Genomic DNA, 19,878 nt, shown 5'->3' with positions numbered 1-19,878 from the left:
CTCCTGGAATTGTTTAAAATATTCTGACAATTTGGAACATAGGTCCTAAGAGATGTTTGTTTCACAATGTTAGTTCACTTGGTCTGTCATGTGCTCACCATCCATGAAACATTTATCAGCCTGAAGGTACTCAGGGTAACTTGGAGTTCTTAAAAGAGTTTGTTTCAGCTTCTCATGTTTTCTTTGCACATGTTTTCTTTGTTTTTCTTTGCTTTGGGGTCTGGTCTTTCTGTCAACAGCTGAACACTCAGTGCCCTGTGTGACTGTTGGGCACTGTACCAAACTCTCAGGGCACCTTCCAAAGAAATCTGCATAGGTGCCTTTAGTCCTGGAGAGCATGGCAAAGAGAGGGGCTTTGTTTACAGCTGGTCATGGCTCTTGTTTTCCCTGTTAAAGGAAAGACTAGTCCTTTGTGAGTTTTTGCTCCCAACTTACATCCATGAATTACTGGCTCTTCCTACATGGCTGAGGCTTTGATGAAACCCTGTATGAACCATGACCCCTTGTGTGACCACTGGCTGGCTGAGCCAATTTCCCAGGCTTGACTGTGAACCCTAGCAGCATTGCCAGCCTGAACATGAGGGTTGTTGAGATGTCAAACTAAGGCTCAAAAATATTCAATCCCGTCTTTTCTCACATGCTTGTTGCAATGCTGTGGGCCAGCCACAACACAAAATAGGGTGTAGGTACAAGATCCTCGAGTTTCTTGGGGAAAATCCCACTGCTGCCTGCTAGGTACTCAAATATTTTGAAATGCCAGTCCTTCACCTCTCTTCCAATACTCTCCACGTGGGCTGTGTAGACTATGACACTTCCATGCTTTGCAGGCACATCAAGGAGGTAAGTACAGTCATGAAGTTGTATTATACTTTAAGACATAAAGAAATGGATAGTCCTTAAACAATGTGACAGTGTTTTGCACATTTAAGATTAAGTAGTCACATATCTGTTGCATTTAATAACTAAAGGATTTATGAAGAAGGCTTTGTGACATAAGTAATGCTTCAGGACAGTTGTGACTTGGACCACCATTTCAGGAACAGTATTTTTCAAAGACTTGATAAAGGTTATCATTGCAAATAAGTTAGCACTTATAGCACAATTTTCTTGTCTGGCTATCAGATTCTTGGTTCCTCAGATGTAGATATATTTGGTACCAGCAAAGTAGATTGGTTTATTACTGATCTTAATTTCACTTATTTTCCATCTTTACAACTAATCACCTGCTTGGAGTTGCTATTACTTACTTCCAGAAGGATAGAGCAAGCCTTTTAAACTGTAGGTAATCTCATATGAACACAAACACTACTGCTGACATGCAAGCATGAGTAATCTGGTTTAAATCAGTCACTTTCCAAAAGTTTACAGAAGCAACAATCCACTTGGGAAGTTCAGGTCAGCCCTTCCCAGGTGACAGGAGTGGTCTGCCTCACAGAATGAATTTTCTCAACTTATAAATATCTTTTCTGGAAGCATCTTCACAGCATCCTGGGTTGGGAGAGTCTGAGAGGTCAAGTGCCTACACCAAACATGCTGCATTACAGTCATCACCAAACACCTGTGGAAGTTGCTTGTCCACTGTGCATCAGCTTCTCCATTTGTCAGATAGGAATATACTGATCCCCTTTTACCACTCTTTCTCTTCACTCTCCTGGAGGTATTTCCAAGCTGTACCAGTGAGCACTCATAAAACTCACTGTGTTCCTTTGATAGGTGACCCCCTGGAAGTATTTATAACAGGCACTACGGTTTTACCTCTTGGCAATGTGACACACTTTAAGCACTTAAGTTCTCACATAGGAGACCCTCATCCTTCTATATCCAAAATGTTCCAGAGTCTACTTTCTAAATCTTTAGATTAAAAAGAGAACAGATTCAAAGACCTCTTTCATTCTTTCATCTCTGTAGAGACTAGACTTTCCAAGAGTAAAAAGTGAGATATAGGAAGTTTCTAAAAGTAGGTCCATTTTTGTGAGCATTTTAACTTATCTGAAAGTGCTTTTTCTGAAACTTCTTTCTCATGAGAACAGGGCACTTTAAATCAGCCTTAAACAGTAAGCCTAAAGAGAGGACACAAGATTCTGAAATTTCACAGCAAAAAAGATGAACCTCTCTTCCCTTTGCCATGGTCATGCACATTTCAGACCTCCCCATAATGTTCAGTTTTCTGGAAATAAGAGCAATCTGGTAAGTGTTCTTCCAAAGACCTACTGGTGCTAAAGCCAGCCCTAATGAGTGCCTTGCTCTGTACTGACCTCCTACGGCCAATTAACAACTGGTAGTCATTATCTTCAAAACGGATTCTTCACCTCTCCTGGGCTTATGACCACAATAACAATTCTTAGAGAAAACAACCTCTTAAAAAGAGCGGGGGATTCCTGAAGGGATCTTTGCCAAAGTACAAGAATTACCAGAGGTGGAATATCTCGTTTGGGACCTATAAAAGGGTATCAGGAAGGGGAAGGAAATTAATAAATCCAGTTGCAAATCCATTTGTGCATATTTGAAGTTGACAAAAACTAATATAAGTGAAGCAGAGACAGAATGTCTGTGATAGAAATAAAACCACTTTACTGTTTAGAATAAAAGAACACTATAAAAAGTGAACATTATGCAACATTACCTTAAAAGACAATATACATTCACTGAATATAAAATTTATAAATAACATGGAGGAAATCTGTAAACAGTGCTAGAAAATTTAGCAACAAATACATTCCTTCTGGACAAGATTTTTCACATGGGTTTGATTCTCTCCCCAAGTTTCTGTGACTATCAGGAACAGCAGAGTGGCTCTATGAAGGAAGGACAATGCCAGAGAGAAGGAGAAGTCAATACAAGCAAAACAGCAGCAAATGTTTAGTGGGTTTTTATGGTTTTTTTCTCAAGACTGGTAGCCCCAGAAGTCACTTACTCCAAAAAAAACCAAAACTTCTTGCAGTTGCCTAAATTCTGTTCTGTCCTTCTAAGCTATAAAGCCCATTATAAGCAAGCCGTATTTTCAGAGACATCTGCAAGAATGGAAACTTGTTCTCATGGAGGCCTTCATTTCCAACAGTCTTTACTGTAAAAATACAACAGTATGTTTCCCATCACTGTGAGGTAGCATTTCACTCTGACAAGTATGAATGGGATACAATTATAGATTTATGGTTTAGAATAGTCCTACCTAAAGAGCCACGTAACTCTTCAAAACATGGGAAATTGAGACTTAAAAATGGCTTTTTTTTTTTTTTTCCCACACAGGGGAGGTAGAAGCCTCCCAAAAGAGGACTTTATTTAAGGAACTCCATGCACAGATCTCCTCCTACTCTCTACCCCCTCCATTTTGGAAAAGGCAAATAGAATCTAACCTTTCCCAAACCTTCAATATCTATTTTTGTCATTTTAAAGGGGAAACCACTCTACAGCAAGTAAGGAAAAAATATGCATGAGAAACTGAACAGCTTCGGTCTAGAAATTAGCTATGCACTTTTTAAAGTATTTTTAATAATGTTTGTGTGTCTAAAGCATGGTGGCAGGGACTGTGTGTGTAATCCTGGACATCTCCATTGGCAAGCAGAAGTGACTTAGCAAGGCAGAAGAAAGGAGAGCTGACAGAAAGGAAGAAGTCTTTGAGTCCAATTTAGAGCCTCTTCAATCCATGTAATGGCTTCTACTTCAGGAGTGCCTTCAGGCAGGTTCTTAATGCAAGCACAAGCCCAAGAAATGCATGTGCCTGATAGCATCCACAGAAACAAAATAAAGAAGCTTCCCAAAAGAAATGTATTTTCACTGGATTCTTCCCCCTCCTTTTGGCTTCACATTTTGAAAAGCCTTAACAACTGTTTCTTTACACAGCAAGGGCAAAGATTTGCCAAACCTCTGCCCCTGCCAGTCTAGCTGTCTGCACCTCAGAAACATTTTACTGTCTGCAAAACAAAGTGGGAATATGCTTCACTTTCTGGTAATGCATCTGCTGTTTTGTTGTTTACAAAGCACATAGCTACATTATATCCTACGTAGGGACACAAGTCCTCATAGTATTAGAACACAAATATTTTCACAATAATTTGAGTGCAATACTGTGATGTCTCAGCTAGCTAAATGAATCAGTGACAGGTAAAATAGGCAGAGCTGCCGTTTAATGAAAATTCAAATCAACACTTTACTGAATTGAGGGGCATTTTTGTTTAGCCTTCCAAAGCTGTGAGAAGTGGCTGCAGCGCAAACAGACACCAGCTTTGCCAAGTCACCTTGAGCTTGAGGAGGGCCACATCCTGCAATGCTGACTCCAAACAATGCAAACACCAAGGATGGCTCCATTCTGCCCTCAGTGACCCTCACAGATTTTGTCAGCCATGAAAAAATCAAACAGAGATTGTTCCACTGGGCTCAAAGCCCAAACCCATATTTTGCCAAAAGGAACAACTTTCTGAACCACCACCTGATCCTGTGACAGGTGTCATGAAGTACCCTACTCTCCCTCTCATCTCCAACCCATTATTTAGGAGTAGTCACAGGGAAGAGGACTTCTGAGAAGTGTTCCAAATCTAAATCACGGGAAAATCCAACAGACTTTCAATGTGTTTTGTACTGCATTGCCACTCAGAGCTGCTGGGAAAAAAATATATGCAGCGGACCTAGGCACTTCTTACAGCAATTCTGTGAAAATGCCCTTCAAAGTTCATGCTAAAAATGAAGCTTTTTGCTGCAACAAGTCATCCAGCAAACAGGGTGTTTCAGAGGGTGTACACCTGGCAGAGCTCTGGCAGCACGCAAGGAACTTAAAAACACATCAGGACCCATCTCAGACACCCATTCTTTTCCATTTGGCAAAGTGGTTCTAAACAACTCTCCAGTAACTGAGGTCACTGACAGTAAAATGCTGTATTGCCCCAAGCTGGAATCACTGCAACAACTTTTTCCTGCTCATGGCAGCTCTGCTTTCTAAGTGGAATGAACGGAAGATATATGGAAACTTAAGATAAATAATCACAATAATACAAAAATGAAGTTAAGCACAATCTTCTCCCTGCCCAAGCCCTCCCCATCCAAAACTTAAGTCACCCATTTTGTCAGCACCCCTTCTTCACCATCATTAAAACTTAAAATACTTTTATTTGATAACAAAAATTATATTATAGTTTTCTTAATAATAAAAAAACCAAAATAGAATGAAAAAATCTTCTCCAGTCAACAGCAAAGCACAAGACAGTAAGGCTTCTCCTCCCACATGACTGCAGGACATGGTATGAGCACATGCACAGGGCTATGCTTAACAGTGCCTAGAGGGAAACACAGCACTTGACACAGAAGGAATCCTCCGGGCAGTTGAAAATTTTACAATCCCAGACAACACTTATTAGAAGACCACTTTTCCTTGCCTAGCCCACACACACACTTCCTTTCACCATGTAAACAAATGCAGCTATTGTAGCTGCAGGGGAGGAACCCTGGTGCAAGGAGTTACAGAGGAAACAATGACTGTAGCCACTACTGCAGATAGACTGGAGCTTCAATATCTTAAAAGCGACTCACCAACTCGGAATGTCAATATTTCTGTCTTTAAAACACAATCAAACCATTCTTTTGTTTATAACACCAAAAAAAATCCACATCCTGTCAAAAATAGCTTATGTCATTATGTGTATATACATCTTAGTTCAGCAAAACACTATTTTGGCAATACTTTTTTTTTTTAATAATATGAGTTCTAGCAAGTCTCCCCTTTCCCTCTTGCACATGACTGATTTACAGTTGTTATTTTTGCATCTGTTTGGTTTAAGGTGTTCACAAGCTGGTTTTGCTGTTGAAGCTAAGCTGCAAAAATTTCCTGCTCAAAACAGGATGGGACAACCCTTCTTATGCTCTGCTGTAGTTGCATTTATCTCCCTGAAAATAGGGGATGGAGTTTTTGTTTTCGAAACAACAACAAAAATACAAAATACTCTCTTTTGTTCTGGGTAAAGCCAGGACTTCAAATGTGCTGTTGCATTCACACTGTGACTGAATTAGCAAGGACAGTCAGTCAACAGTGCTTTTACCAGATGATGTGGTCAGACACACCAGGTAAAGTCTCCCATTGCTGGAGTCAATCACATTGCCAATCTCTCCTAGAGAGGAACATTTCTTTTGGATGTCATTTTGTCCATGGTTTAGGCTGGGTTTCTTTTAATTTTGCTTCATTTGCCTGATTAATCTGATTAATGAAATCTGTTTCCCTTAAAATAGATTTTTCTATGTATTTTCAGCACTTAGTGCATGAGGAGGGGGGATGGGAAGCCAGCGCATAGAAGAATACAGTGCCTAATTGGCATAGTTTTTAGATTTTTGTTTTCCTAAAAAAATAGAGATTATGTTGCTACAGCTAATGATACATGTAACAGAGCAAGAGCTCCATCTTTTTTTTTTTTTCCTTTTTTTTCCCTCCCATTTTCCCTCTGGCGTGCAAAAGTAAGCTCCCATATGTTGTCTGATCAAAATGAGTGGTATCAAAAAATGGAAAAGGTGATTACAAATTCAGTAAGGTAGCACAGACTTTTTTCTTTCCTTTTTTTTTTTTCCTTTTCTTTTTTAAGTGTTCGAAGTGCTAGAATTTGCATGAAAATAGGCACTAATTTCATTATCATCATCACGATCTGGTAAGAGTTAGTGTCCAAAGGAAGATCAGCCACAAGTAAGGGAGAGGGGAAATAAAGAAAGGGAAAGCTGCTCAGGGATCTGTGGCATTGATTATCGTTTTGTCTGGAGGTGCCCATCCTCTATACCAGCTGCAGTAGCCTTCCACCCTCTGGATGCAGGCATAGTGCTTTGCTTGATGTCCCGAATGGCCGAAGTTGGAGAGCATGTCTGTCCAAATGCACTCATTCTTGGAGGTGGCAAAGCAGGGCAAATAGTAGCAGGGCCTAATCTGCAATTGGAGAGAGAAATCAGGTAAGGCTACATGTAAAAACAACTTTTATAATATGTCTTTTTAACAGAGACAAGTGATTCAAAATTCCACAGCCTGAAACCTTGCTTACTAATCCAAAATTCAGCCTCAGTTCTGTAAGCACGTAAGCATGTGCTTAACTTCACACACACAGCTAATTCTGTTGTCAAAGGGGCTTTTCAGGTGCAGAAAAGTTGAACTTATGTCTATGTTTTTGCAGGCCTGACGCCACGTGCAAAAGTCTTAGTTCCAGTGCCAGGCTGTGGGGTTTTAAGTACTCAAAATGTTTACACAGGAAAAAAGCTGAACATATCTTGCCAAGCCTTTGGTACCTGATTTTATTCACCTGATTCTGCATAGATTCTGAAAGTCTTCCCCAGTCCCAATTAACTCCAACAGGGTATTAAAGGCATAGACTCTGCATTTTTATTTGATTGTCTCTTCTCTGTCTCAACACTAAAAATGAACTTTATTTCTTCTCTGTAAAAATTGTTATCCTCCATTTCTATTCCTGGCTGTTTTCCAGCATCATTGAGTATTACCAGCCAGGAGAAAACAGAGTTCTTGGGCTTGAATGTCTGAATTCCACCTTAGAGACACACCTACCTTGCAGCTACAGCCCAGGTGATAACGGTGGTTCAGTCCTTTGCGCTGGGACAGAGTCAGCCGGTCCCATTTCTCATACCAGTTGCACAGGCCAGTGTAAACCTTCCCCTCATACACCCGGCCTTGAAAACAGACACATGGTCACAAGTTAGCACTTCTCAGCTCAAGCACTTCTCTCATTTCCTGACATTGCTAATGCTCTCAATATGTTTGGCTTCGGCCACTGCTCAGCAAATGCTTTCTTTTTATTAACTGGTTCAGGAATCTCTGGCCAGCAAGATAACAGCACTTCTGGAAGTCAGGAGTGTTGTGCTAGCTGAGAGCACCACCAGCAACATGCAGGTTAGTAATGCTCTCCAGCTCCTCTTAACAGAGCAAATGAACTGACACCTTCCCTAGAAACAAGACTTGGCAACTGCCACATGTCCATCCCCCTGCATCCCCCCATCTCATTCTCCAGTTCATTCCAAAAATGACCTTCCATTTATGACACAGCCCAGAGTAGGACCCAGTTCCCTGTAACAGACATGCCAGCTCAGGTATAAATTGAGAGCCATGAACTGTCATAAAAAATACCTGTCACAGCATTTCTGCATATAAGATACACTTTAGGAAAGAGAGGGACATCTAAAGAGTGAAGTGACTCTCAGAGTCACTCAGAGTAGAGTACTGAACACCAGAATACTGTTGGCCATCTTAACACTTAGGAAATTGTGTATAGAGCTGTCTACACTGCTGCCTGTGTCCTTAGCAGGTGTGTGTATAAAACAGAAAAGGTTTTGCTTATGGAGAAGTACCAGGTCCATTTACCTGTAATCAGATATTGGTACTTGTTGACCTCCAGCTTGACTCCACAAAGACTCTCAGAGGCTTCTGTGTAGATGTACTGAACATGTGGCATTATCTGGAAGCCCCTGTACATCTAGAGAAAGAATAAAAAGTCATCTTAAGAGGACAAATTTCACTTATGCTTCTTTATAGTCTACATTCCTATTTTGTGGTGGTAAGGAATAAATTTTCTGGTTTTTACAAGAGTGACGGAATAATGACACTGGCTAGACTCATGGAAGTCTCCCTACCAGATCAGCTGGTAAAGCAGAAAAAACACCTGCTAATAAGCCATTGCAATTCAGCACAGGGACCAGTTTTTCCCATTCATATTAGTTCCAGTGGCAATGACTGAACGAAGTGCCAATGCTGCAGGCTCTGCCAACATCCTGAACATTTTTTGTCCCCCTTATAAAGGTCAAAATTAGGGAGAAATAAAATTAGTTCAAGCTTGGACTCTTTCTCTTCTATGTGATTTTAACAATTTCTTCCAAACTAAGGGTTTTTTCTTTTAAACAATTACCCTATTTTCCAGTGTTGCTGCTGTAAGAGTTTCAAACCTTTGGCGCTTGATCTAAGCCATCAAGCCAGACACCTCCTTCTCAAACGCATAGCACACGCAACTCCTGCTGACCTCAGCAAGGACTTACTGTTTCTCTAACTCAATGAATGCAGACATTGAATTCTACACCACCTTCTAAAATTAGTCCCATACTGATGGGCGCCATAAAGAAAATATCATGTATACATAATTCCTCTGCACTCTTCCTCCATCTTCATAATCTTTCTTCCAGCTCAGTTTAATCGAAACATGAGCCCACAGATACACTGGCAGTTGGATTCAGTCAGAAATTAGCACATGTCCCCATCTGACCTGGTCTTACTGCTGCAATTTAGAGAAACTCATGCCCACCTGTTAGCAGCATAACAAAATCTTTACATAGCAATGAAACAACCACTACATGTATACATTGGATCCATTAAACACACCCTGTTTTTGAAACACAGAAGATTATTTTCCTGAGAATTTAATCTTTAAATTTTCTTTTTGTCTTTTCAAAGCATTCAGTCACTCTTTTTTCCCTGCCAATTACACAAATGGCCAATATTTAGAAGTTAAGGAAGAAATAATACAAGTCTGAGACAATCAGTTTCCTGGCATTTCCCAGCCTATCCCTTTCTCTCTCATTTTACTGACAGACAGCACATTCAGTTTAGTAGTAAATATTAATTATTTAAGCAAAAGAGGATCAAAAAATCCCAAACAATCCCAGAACTATAGATCCTTGGTGTTGTGCCACCTAAGCTGTAGTATTCTTCTCCAGGCTGCATTCTATTCCTTTAAGTCTCCTGTTACCCCAGGGTATTTCACCATTCCCCTACCTCCTTTAAAAATCTTTTTCTTTCTGGAAGAACACCTGTTAATTTACCAGACTTCATGCTAGGCCCAAATACTTAATATAAAACCATAAAAAATTACAACTAATTCTGCTATGCTGAGTGGCCAAATTATCTTTGGAGCATCTATGGAATGTCAGCCAGGTAAGCTTTTTTCTCCTTAGATTCCCCTAATCAGTATGATCTTGTAACAGTGTCACAACTCAGTAACAGCACTGCTGGGTACAGTAAAAGACACACTAAACAGTTTGCATTTTCCATCCTTTGTTTACCCAGCTAATATGCAAGCAAAGTACTTTTTTTTAATTAATCCAACTGTACCAACAAAAACTCATAGGTCATGCTTGAAATATGACATTGTATCCATAAGTGGCCAAAGTCTTTCAATGGAGATGAAAGAAGTGAACTTTACCTAATCTCTGCTTTATCCCTGCAATTTTCTTGGTATCGGATGACCTACTCAGATTTTCCAATCCAGTCAACAGTGCTGGAGATCTAGATTCTGGCACAAGCATCCTGTCTGTCCTTGGATGAGTTATTTAGTCCTCAGCACACTTTTGTTTCTTGCTTCCAAAGGGTACTGTGAGGAAAGGCACATAGAATAAAGGTCACGTGTCCAGACCCCTTTCTAGTGGGTGTCACACCAAGAAGCTCAGGTAATGGTATCTAAGCAGATAAAACTAGCTAAGATAACAACTGGCACTGCCCAGTCCCTCCAGGCAGTGCATTATCAACACTGAAGAGAGCTGCACACTGTGCATGGCAGTGCAAAGGATCTGTCACTCACAGTGCTGAGCTCCCAGTCATGTTGGGCTAAGTAAGCATCTCTGTTATAAGGTCTGCATGTAAGCAGGCACACTTGGAGCCCTTCCTCCTGTCCACAGGGCTATGAGCTACCCTAATCATTCCCCTGGGAAGCTGCTCAGATCCTTCCTACAGGACTGTTAGTCAGCACTTAGCATCTTCTAAGCTATCAAGCCCAACATGACTTCCTAGGAAGTAGCCAGTGTTGCTGAACTGGGGCTTGTTTTTCAGCTCCTGGACCTAATTTCCTGTTCACATTACCATCAGGCCCACCACAGTCAGGACAGCTAAAGAAAGTATGCTCAGCCTCCCAAAAAGCACTTCCACTCAGCCCTCAGTGATCCACATCGATGGGAGCCACTGCCACACTGACTGAACCCATGCTGGGGCAGACAGGGCCTCCCACACCCTCTGATGACTGAGCAAAATTCACCAGTAGGATCTTGGTTCTCAGGAAAGAAAAAAGAAAGTTTGGCAAAGGGGAATCTTCTACAGATGCCCACTGTTCAATAAAACAATACCTTGAGCACTGTTTTTGGATATACAAAATGTCTTGGAAGCGCTGTTAGACCAGTCAGAAGAAACCCACCCATAAAGCTAGCCTCTCTCCTAACTGCTACCCTCAGAGTTCTTCTGTCCCCACAAATGTGTATTTTTGGAAGCATAATAACAGGGAATAAAGTATTAGCAAGCATGACATGGTTATGTCTGCTAGTGCTGCTCTATTTCCATCTGTGTCAGCATTCCCCTTAGCAGCCCCCATACTGCCTCAGAAATGCACAGACAAATCCTGTGGTGGTTCCTGCTGCTCAAACGACTTCACCCTGTTAATGATATTCCTCCCTCCATCCCTCCCATGTGAGGTTGCACTAGATACCAAGAGCTGGGAGTCACACCTTGCCTAACCTTCAGCTACCTAAAATACAGGCAATTCAGCTTCCTAAAATATAGGAATATATCCTCTCTTTATATAGGAATATATATATATATATATATATGTGTGTGTGTGTGTGTGTGTGTATGTATGTATATGTATATATATGTATTCCTATACATATATATGTATTCTATCTGTATGTATATCCTATATGTATTCCTATGTATTCCTCTGTATATATAGGAATACATCCTCTCTAGTGAAATGCCAAGAACTGACACCCCCAGAACAACTCATCCCATCCTAAAATAGCTGCCTACAACTTGTGGGCTGAATTACACTTTGGTGGTTCCTCTCTCTACCCAGTGACAATCAAGAGAGCAGGAAAGACTCAACGCCTCATTTTAGTCTTTCTAAAATTAAACTAAATTAATCCTACCCCACTTCTTTCCTCTTGGGACTATCACATTTCCCCCCATAGACTCATTTTACAGATAAGCAACAAACCAAGGAAAGTCTCCTTGTTTCTGGCAGCCTGTGCAGGGTGCTGCCATGGTCAACCAGGACTGTTTGTGCTCATGGAGGAGAAATATCTTATCTCCTTGTTTGCTTTGCAGTTCCCTGAAATAGGCTTGGGCCATTCTCAGAATGCACTGCAAGATCATAGAACATGTAGGGGTTAGATCAGTCCTCTGCAGATTTATGACATGTGATCTCAAAGTATTCTTATATTATTTGAGAAAGCAGTGGGGAGAGGCAGAGATTGCTTGGAAAAGCACAAGGCCTCTTCAGACAACAAACCTGAACTCTAGAAAGCCCAGCACTGTTCTGTCCCTGTGTGCTGACCTTCTGCTCCAGTCCAGGCCCCAAGCTGGTTTAGTCGTGAAATGCAGCAATGAGTTCAGGAATGTTAGTGAGATCAAGGATCTAACCCACAAACTCCAAGGAGCCCATGAAAGGACTACAGAGATGGTTTGTTGCCCTTTAAGGCTTTCAATGCTTTCCACAGGCAATTCAGCTCACACTGATAGACTAAATGGCTTGTTTATTTTCCACCTGCAGGTGTAGAAGGGTTTATGCAGACTGACATGTTAGTTTTATCTTTAGAGTTGTTCCCATGCAGTTCTGAAGAGCCATAGGCCTCCTTGGTTCTCTTTTCAGCCGGAGGACAGTTAGCTTTCATTGGAGCAAACAAGGGAAAAATTTGCTGTGTCACTCTGAACTCCCCCACTGTATGGATGTAAATCCCTCTTTATACTGAAGTGTCTAAGCTCAGCAGAAAGACAGCAGGGTTTCCAAAGAAGACAGTTGGTTTGTTTGTTTATGAAGAACTTTATCCTCCGGACATTCCAGTCCTACTGAGCACTTTGCTTCAGGTTCCTTCCTGCCAAAGGTCACAGTTAAATGTCCAGTGCAACAGCCCACAAGCCCACCATCTAAGCAGCAGACATAAGGGCAGTTTGACCAACACAGGATTTCCTCTTTAAAATCCCTCTTGCTTTTGTTGGACACATAAATTCCTAAAAAACATGGTGGAAATGCTGCTGCAGAATAACCCAATGAAAACAGCCAGAACAAGCTCAGATGTCTTAATTAGAAGAGGGGCAGTGTTCTGAGTTGTAAATAGGGGAGTAATTTATTTCAAGGGACTACCATCATTCTAGATCACTGTTCATAGTCATATGTTAGACAGGAAGCACCAATCTCTTGGCACTGAGAAGCAGGAAAAGTAGTAGTACTGGACAGACCAGTATAAAATCAGACAGAGAAGCTGATGAAGCCATTGCAGCCTGGGGACACTGAGTAGTTTTGTGAAGGAGGGTACACTTGCTGAGCTGGAGAGTGACAAAACCGGAGAAGAAAGGCACAGATTGCTGCAAGCTTGATGAAAACAACAACAGCCATTAAAAAAAAAAAAAAATTGGCAATATTGTCTCATTATTGCCAACACAGCCAGTTGTTGGCTTTGTTTTTTTTTTTTTTACAAATATATATATTTCCTTTGTAATCTTGCAGAGAAATTTTTAAGGTTAAGGAAGTCAACAAGCCAAGCACCTCACACCCTCTTTATTCAAAGTGCAGGCATTCCACTCTTGTGGAAGAGCCATGCTAGGACCAGATTTGGCTAAGTGCATGGTTTTGCGAGAGCTTATGAAACAGGCTTTGCGTCTCCTCCTCCCGGCTTTCGTGCTTAGCTATAAACTGCCTTATAAAGAGAGTTACTGTTACAAGGCAAGCGACTGTTTTTTTCTGAACCTTTACTTTGTCTAATATGTTTCAGATTTCTGCAGTCTCTGCCAAGCTTTTCCATTCCCTTTCTTTTTTATTTTCTTTTTTCCTAAAGACATAAACCAGTCTTATGACTGGAATGGCATTGCCAAGAAAAACAATCTAGGGCTGATTTTTAGCATTACATAACAAGGGGGCAGTTTAAGAAAAAAACCCAAGTCCAAAGCAGCAGGTTGAGTGCAGTTTGTGCAGCAAAGAATTAGAGCTCTGAAGAAAGAAACTAAAGAAATCAAGCAACTTGTGTAGTTGTAGCTCTTTTCATCTCTGAATCAGTACTTCACAGCTCTTCTAAGCTGACAATATTTAAAAGCTACAATGATCTGTTTAGCTTTATATAAAGACTTCACTATTTGATTTTCATTTGTTTTGTACATGAAAAAAAATGCCATAATCCTAACTAGTGGTCACAGAGAAAGCAAGAAAAGAAGAGAAATGAGCACTCTCCCAAGGCTGGCAGACCCCCTAGCATAATTTCTTTCTTGGATTTAATGAATGTGCTGCATGGAAAAGCTGGCATTTCCAGTCTAACACTGTGCATATTGAACACAAAACACTTCTTCAGTACCTAGTGAAGACCATCTGGCATCTTTTACTACCAGAAATCTTAAAATAATGGGAGAATTCAGGTATTCAGCACTGTATGTCAGGAATGATCTCTTCCTGTTTCTTTCCCCTCTTCAGGCAAGTTTCTACCAATTGCCGGTTTCCTTCCATTCTGTATGGCCAGTACAAAAAGTGAAGGTGCTGTTAAGTATACAAAGTGTTTGTTATTATGTGTTAATTAGATTCCTTACCATATCTAAAAAAGTGAAGGTGCTGTTAAGTATACAAAGTGTTTGCTATTATGTGTTAATTAGATTCCTTACCATATCTACTAGCCCATGGGAAATGTCTGCAAACATACCTTCATCTGCTTGACTGTGTATCGCATTGTTCCAAAGGGTCCATCTTTCATGAGCTTCTTCCCCACCACTTTAGCTCGGATCACTGTCATAAAGGAGGGAAAAATACAGCAAATTATAGACAACTTTACATAACATTTTTGCTATATCCCTCACTTAAAAAAAAGGTCCACAAAACTGTTTACATAAGTTATCCTGTAAAATAAACAAAAGTCCAGGTCAACCTTCCTCTCAATTTATTCTAAGTCTCAAAAACAGTGGAGGTAGGTAAAATGGGATGGCAAAGCAGGTATTTATTTATAGGAAATCCAGTTCTGTATGAAGAATAAGAACAAGCATTATTTGTGTTTAAGTCTCACTGAAATCTGCAGAGCAGACTGTAGCTGGGACCAAGACAGACTAAAATCTTTGCACCAAGCAAAGGATAGTACTTTTACATTGTTCTTTGTGTGCCCAATGCAGCTTCTGTTTCCCAATAAGCAAAACAACTTAGTACAGGGTACTGGAATATCTCATATCTGGGATTTCATTACAACTGCCACCTCTGAGGTGCCACAAAACTAACAAATGCTCCCTTGAACAAACAGCTACTGTACAAACTGGATTATTCAGCAACCGCCAAATGGCCAGTGAAAGCTGCCAGCCTAGCCAGAAGTCACCTGGAAGACAAACTAAAGCTGACCCATCAGATCTTATGTACACTGCGCTGCATTTCCTCGTGGATAACAAGGGGCAGGGTGTGCTCTGTGGCACAGGTACTGCCAGTGTACCGCAGATGCACCACAGCAATGTCAGCTGAGCCCAACCCACCACAGATAAGGATTTTGAGATCCCATAGATTAGGATTTTATTTTGATCCAGTGGGAAGTTTACAATCGGTGCTTAATGTAGGGTTCTCTTGCTCATCCATTTTTGGGGCACTCTTTGAAAAAGTTCTTCAACCACCTGCTCATCTCAGCAGAGGAGCAAAGCTCAGTGACAGGCAGGCATTATCCATTTTAATCTATCACAGAAAACCAAAAAAAAAAAAAAAAAAAAAAAAAAAAATGCAGGGAGGCATAGAAATGAGCCAAAGAGGTGGAAGTGGGAAAATACAGTGAGTTATTTGCATTACAGCACTATCTAACAGCTGCAACAAAGTTCTCGGATACGTTTTCCTGAATATAAAGGACATTAAACAAACATCTTGCTGCATCTTAGCTTATTTAGGTTTCAAATCTGTAGAAGCCCACTGGAAGGAATGGGGAAAAAGAGAAGACTAAGTAAGGTTTTTTCCACTACCTAGGTCCAACTACGGAGGCAAAAAGCTTGTCCCAACTTTTGGAATAATCAGTAGAACAGATTCAAATCAGCAGATAGGTCTGGTTTTACACACCAGTTCCTGGACTTTGTTCCACGAGGGTGGTGTGAAATGAAGACAAATCCACTCTGCTCTGATTTATATCCTGTGCTACAGCCAGACTTGTCAAAGAAATTTTAAACTAGGTAGGACAGTCTTAGCTTTGATTCAAAGAACCAACAAAACCTTCATTCATTGAGTGTAAAACTTCAATTTTTTTAAAAACTTCTATTTCCCAATGGCAGTAAAAGCGATTTTATTGATTATTCTATTTAACAAGTTGTTCCAACTTCAATTTACTCTCATCTTCAAATTTTAGTAGCTGTATTGAACCGTGTGCTTGAGGACTGCAAATATCTTTAAAGAATTAGCTTCCTCCACTTGCTGCCCCCAACCACCACAACCACCAGCAAAGCTACAGAAACCAGACTGTGCAAGGGCCAGTGAGAAATAACATAATTCCTTAAGGCTTTGTGAATTCCAGGACAGCTCACTAATACTGGAGTCTATAGCTGAGAGTGTCAAAAATTTTATCTTCATCTGCTGATACACCGAAATTGAAAAAACTGGTGTTTGCCCAACACATCTAACATAAACAAAAAAAAATTCCTATATCTTATTGACAATTATAAGAAATACACTAAAAGTTAGTATTACAAAAGGTTAGGGTTTCCAAACCAGAACACAGCTTATAAGATAACAAGCACATTCTCAGTTGCTGACAAAATACCTAAAAATCCATTTTCTTCATGTATTTCACTCCTAGCTTGTCAGTCCTTTGACTTTTAGTTAGGGTACCACAGCCATTTCAGACAGAAGCTTTGATTTATGGACTAATCAACAGCTTCACCAAATATTAAAAATGTGTATCTCTACTAGGACGTAAGAGCATTCTGACTTCAACTAATAATACCCTTGCAAACAAGTAGAAGGGTCTGTATTGTTCCCTAATAAAGTTGGAGAACCATCCTAGCAAATTCAACTACAAAAGTGAAGACAAACCTGAGTGTGAGCTATCACTTCAAGCCTTTTGTAAGAGGGTCAAGCCCTCTGTTTTTCGGAGAAGGTGCCTGTATCACTCCAATGGTAACATTTCTAGCTAAGTTCCTTTCTTCACTAAAGACCTAGAAAAAAAAGAACCCACCCTGCACAATTTTTCCCATATTAAAGGAAAAAACAAGCTGTTAGTCAAGTAGCAGAGGGCATTCCAAGTTAAGTCTATCACCTGTTGTTTGTGAGGTTAAATTCCAATCCCTGAGGATGAGATGACTCTGAGCCATTGGAGAGAAATGCTGGATGGACAGAATGGCTCAGAACTGCTCTTGCATGTGTAGCTTCAACCCCCTAAGGTTCCACATGTGAGAGCCACTTGCACACCTTGCTCAGAGTAGAGCTCCATGCTGCACACCTGCAGCCACGTGTTTCCTAGTCCCTATCTTTGTTCCTTCAAGCCACCACTCTCCAGTTATATGACTGGGCCACTCTTCATACCTCGCCAGAAAATAAAGAACATTGCTCCTGACTGAGCAGGGGCCATGCCTACTTGCCAGAGGAACTTTTCACCCTCTGCAAATTATCTGAAGTTTACAGCATTTCTGTTGCAATTTCAGTCCATGTTAAGTTAACAAAGTTGACTGTTTACTTCTGCAGACTCCTACTTCTTGAGCAGAATGAGGCAAAATGTGCTGTGACTGCTCTCCTGAGCTCCTCCCTTCTCCCTGAAGCTCTCTTACAGTCCTGCTATTACTGATGGGAAACTTTATCCCACACAAGTGGTCACCAAAATAGCTGCATATTTTTAAACCACAATTCCTTTGAAGCATTGCCTATGAAAATACTCCAAGATGAATGTTTCTCAGTACTTTCGGGTTTCAGGTCAGGTCACTTTGTGGGACTGGAGCAGTCGGCAAGGTCTCATGAGTGATTTGTAATTATTTATGAAAAGCTAAATTAGACAAGGATATAAATCTTGGTAAGATAAGCATGGCAGCCATGCCATGATACAAAGAGGAGAAAACATATGTACTGCTTCTCAACATTTGACATGATTAAAAAATTAAGGGAGGAAACATCCCCTCATGAAAGGAAGGAAACCAGGCTTTTAGTTGATACTCTAAAAAAAATAATTTAAATAATAACCTGCTGTGTTTGAGTATTCAAGAAATGCATCTAAGAATGTATCACAAATTATTAGTGCATTTATCTCTTTTCCCTGGCTTTTTTGTGGGTTTTGTTTGTATTTTTTTAATGTAAACTAGCTTGGTAGTTAGGAAAACCTGGCTCAGGTTTGCCAGGACTAGTGTAGTGCCAGCAGCTACTGGTTTGCGTTTCCCTGACATCTCTAGTGAGGTATAAACGGTCTGCAGGTGCAAGGACACTCATAAATACAGACAAAAATCACCTACATCTTTTCCAAATGTCACTGGTTGAGGTCGTATAAAGGCAAACAAATCAGAATGGGAACAAGAAAAAGTGACCTTTTATTTGCCCATACGCACACATATCTAACTAGAGTACTCTTTACCTTATCATTTACTCTGCGGCCTTTTTCTCAAGGATTCAAGGGAGAATAGGCCTAAAGGCAAGGCATGAAGCAGAAGAGGACATTGACTTTATATCTGAGATGGCAGAAGGCACTCTTTGCACGAGTCAAGGAGCAGAAAATCAGAGATTAAAACATGCATTCGCCAAGCTGAGGAAACAACACGGTGAAAAGACTTGTAGCTACCAAATAATTTCATCCAGGCACACAGTAAATACCACATGTGTGGCAGCTAGTTTTCCCAACTCATAAGCAACATCAAATATCCTGGTTCAATTCAGCCCGTGTCCTTCATCGCGACCAGCCACTAGATGGTGACCCTGTCCCAAATCTTACCTTCCCCTGATGAGAGGACAGCCGTACAGACCCAGGCTAACACCACCAATCCCAGCAGCTTGCTCAACTGCACCATGAGAACCAGATGCTTTCATGCAAGTGGGCTGGTTGTCACCCATAAACAGCATTTTAAACGGAGGCACACCCTTCAGAGACCAGGATTTGCTCCAAACCCATTTCCCTTGTGACCAATTACCATGAACGGCTCAGGAGGGTAACAACTGCTACACTTCTCATTATTGTTTCAAGGATTTATTTTATTGGTGTGCAGTGTGAGTAATTTTAAGTGAGAGCTTTGGCTGAAATGCATGCTCATTGCATTTAAGTGAGAGAAGGATGTGGAGGACTTGTTTACTAATGGAGACACACGGTACAAGTTATTCTCCCAGGCCATTCTCTGACATAGTGGCTAAATAAAATATATAGGGAGCAGCAACATGACTGGGAGGCTGAAGAAAAGCTCCTTCTGTCCTGAAGCCACTGACTACAGCAACACTTAAACACACTGCTTTGCCAAGGAGGATGGTTGCCATTTTATTCATCCAAAGACTATACAAGGGTTCACTTCCAAGAGCAATTTACTGAGACCTTTTTACCAGCTTTACTAGCAGCTTTCTCATTTGATCTGCCTCACAAGAACTCCTTTCTGTGCTGGTACATGCTGGAGGGCTCACATCACACAGGGCTAAGGCAGCTGGTATGTTTTAGACTCCTGAGTATACCTAGCACACTACTGAGTGTCATTTATGGGGGTGTCCCCTGCTGTGGTCAAGGCAGGATGTGGTCAAGGCAGGATGCTTTTACACACAGATTTTCTAGTACTGGGGCTGATGGTGCTGCTAAGATGGTATTGATGTGTCCCTTGCTCACTCTCACAAGATGCATTCCTTTCCCCACTGCCCTGGCTGATCTGTTAGCAATTACTATCAACACTATTGGTTGCCCTAAAACCAGAGGACCACAACTAAAGGTGGATTTTGTCCTTTGAACTGTAAGTGTGGCCCAACTGTATGCAGCCTTTTGGGAGGCTCTATTAAATTGCCC

At 40.9% G+C, this 19,878-nt stretch overlaps 1 protein-coding gene across 1 annotated transcript in view; it reads right to left on the bottom strand.

Annotated features, from left to right (window-relative positions):
* Window positions 1-2,545: 2,545 nt before the first annotated feature.
* TIMP3 (TIMP metallopeptidase inhibitor 3) overlaps window positions 2,546-19,878 on the bottom strand; it is a 37,611-nt gene continuing 20,278 nt past the window's right edge. The window contains exons 2-5 of the mRNA XM_059846289.1: window positions 14,620-14,702; window positions 8,330-8,441; window positions 7,520-7,641; window positions 2,546-6,892 (exon numbers count right to left, since the gene is read on the bottom strand). Coding sequence (XP_059702272.1) covers window positions 6,695-6,892; window positions 7,520-7,641; window positions 8,330-8,441; window positions 14,620-14,702 — 515 coding nt within the window. The 3' untranslated portion in view covers window positions 2,546-6,694. The remainder of the gene's footprint in view (window positions 6,893-7,519; window positions 7,642-8,329; window positions 8,442-14,619; window positions 14,703-19,878) is intronic.

This window comes from Haemorhous mexicanus, chromosome 5, assembly GCF_027477595.1.
Source record: "Haemorhous mexicanus isolate bHaeMex1 chromosome 5, bHaeMex1.pri, whole genome shotgun sequence".
NCBI classification, from domain to species: Eukaryota; Metazoa; Chordata; class Aves; order Passeriformes; family Fringillidae; genus Haemorhous; species Haemorhous mexicanus.
The sequence above is the reverse complement of the archived record's forward strand: the minus strand, read 5'-3'. Positions and strand labels throughout refer to the sequence as shown.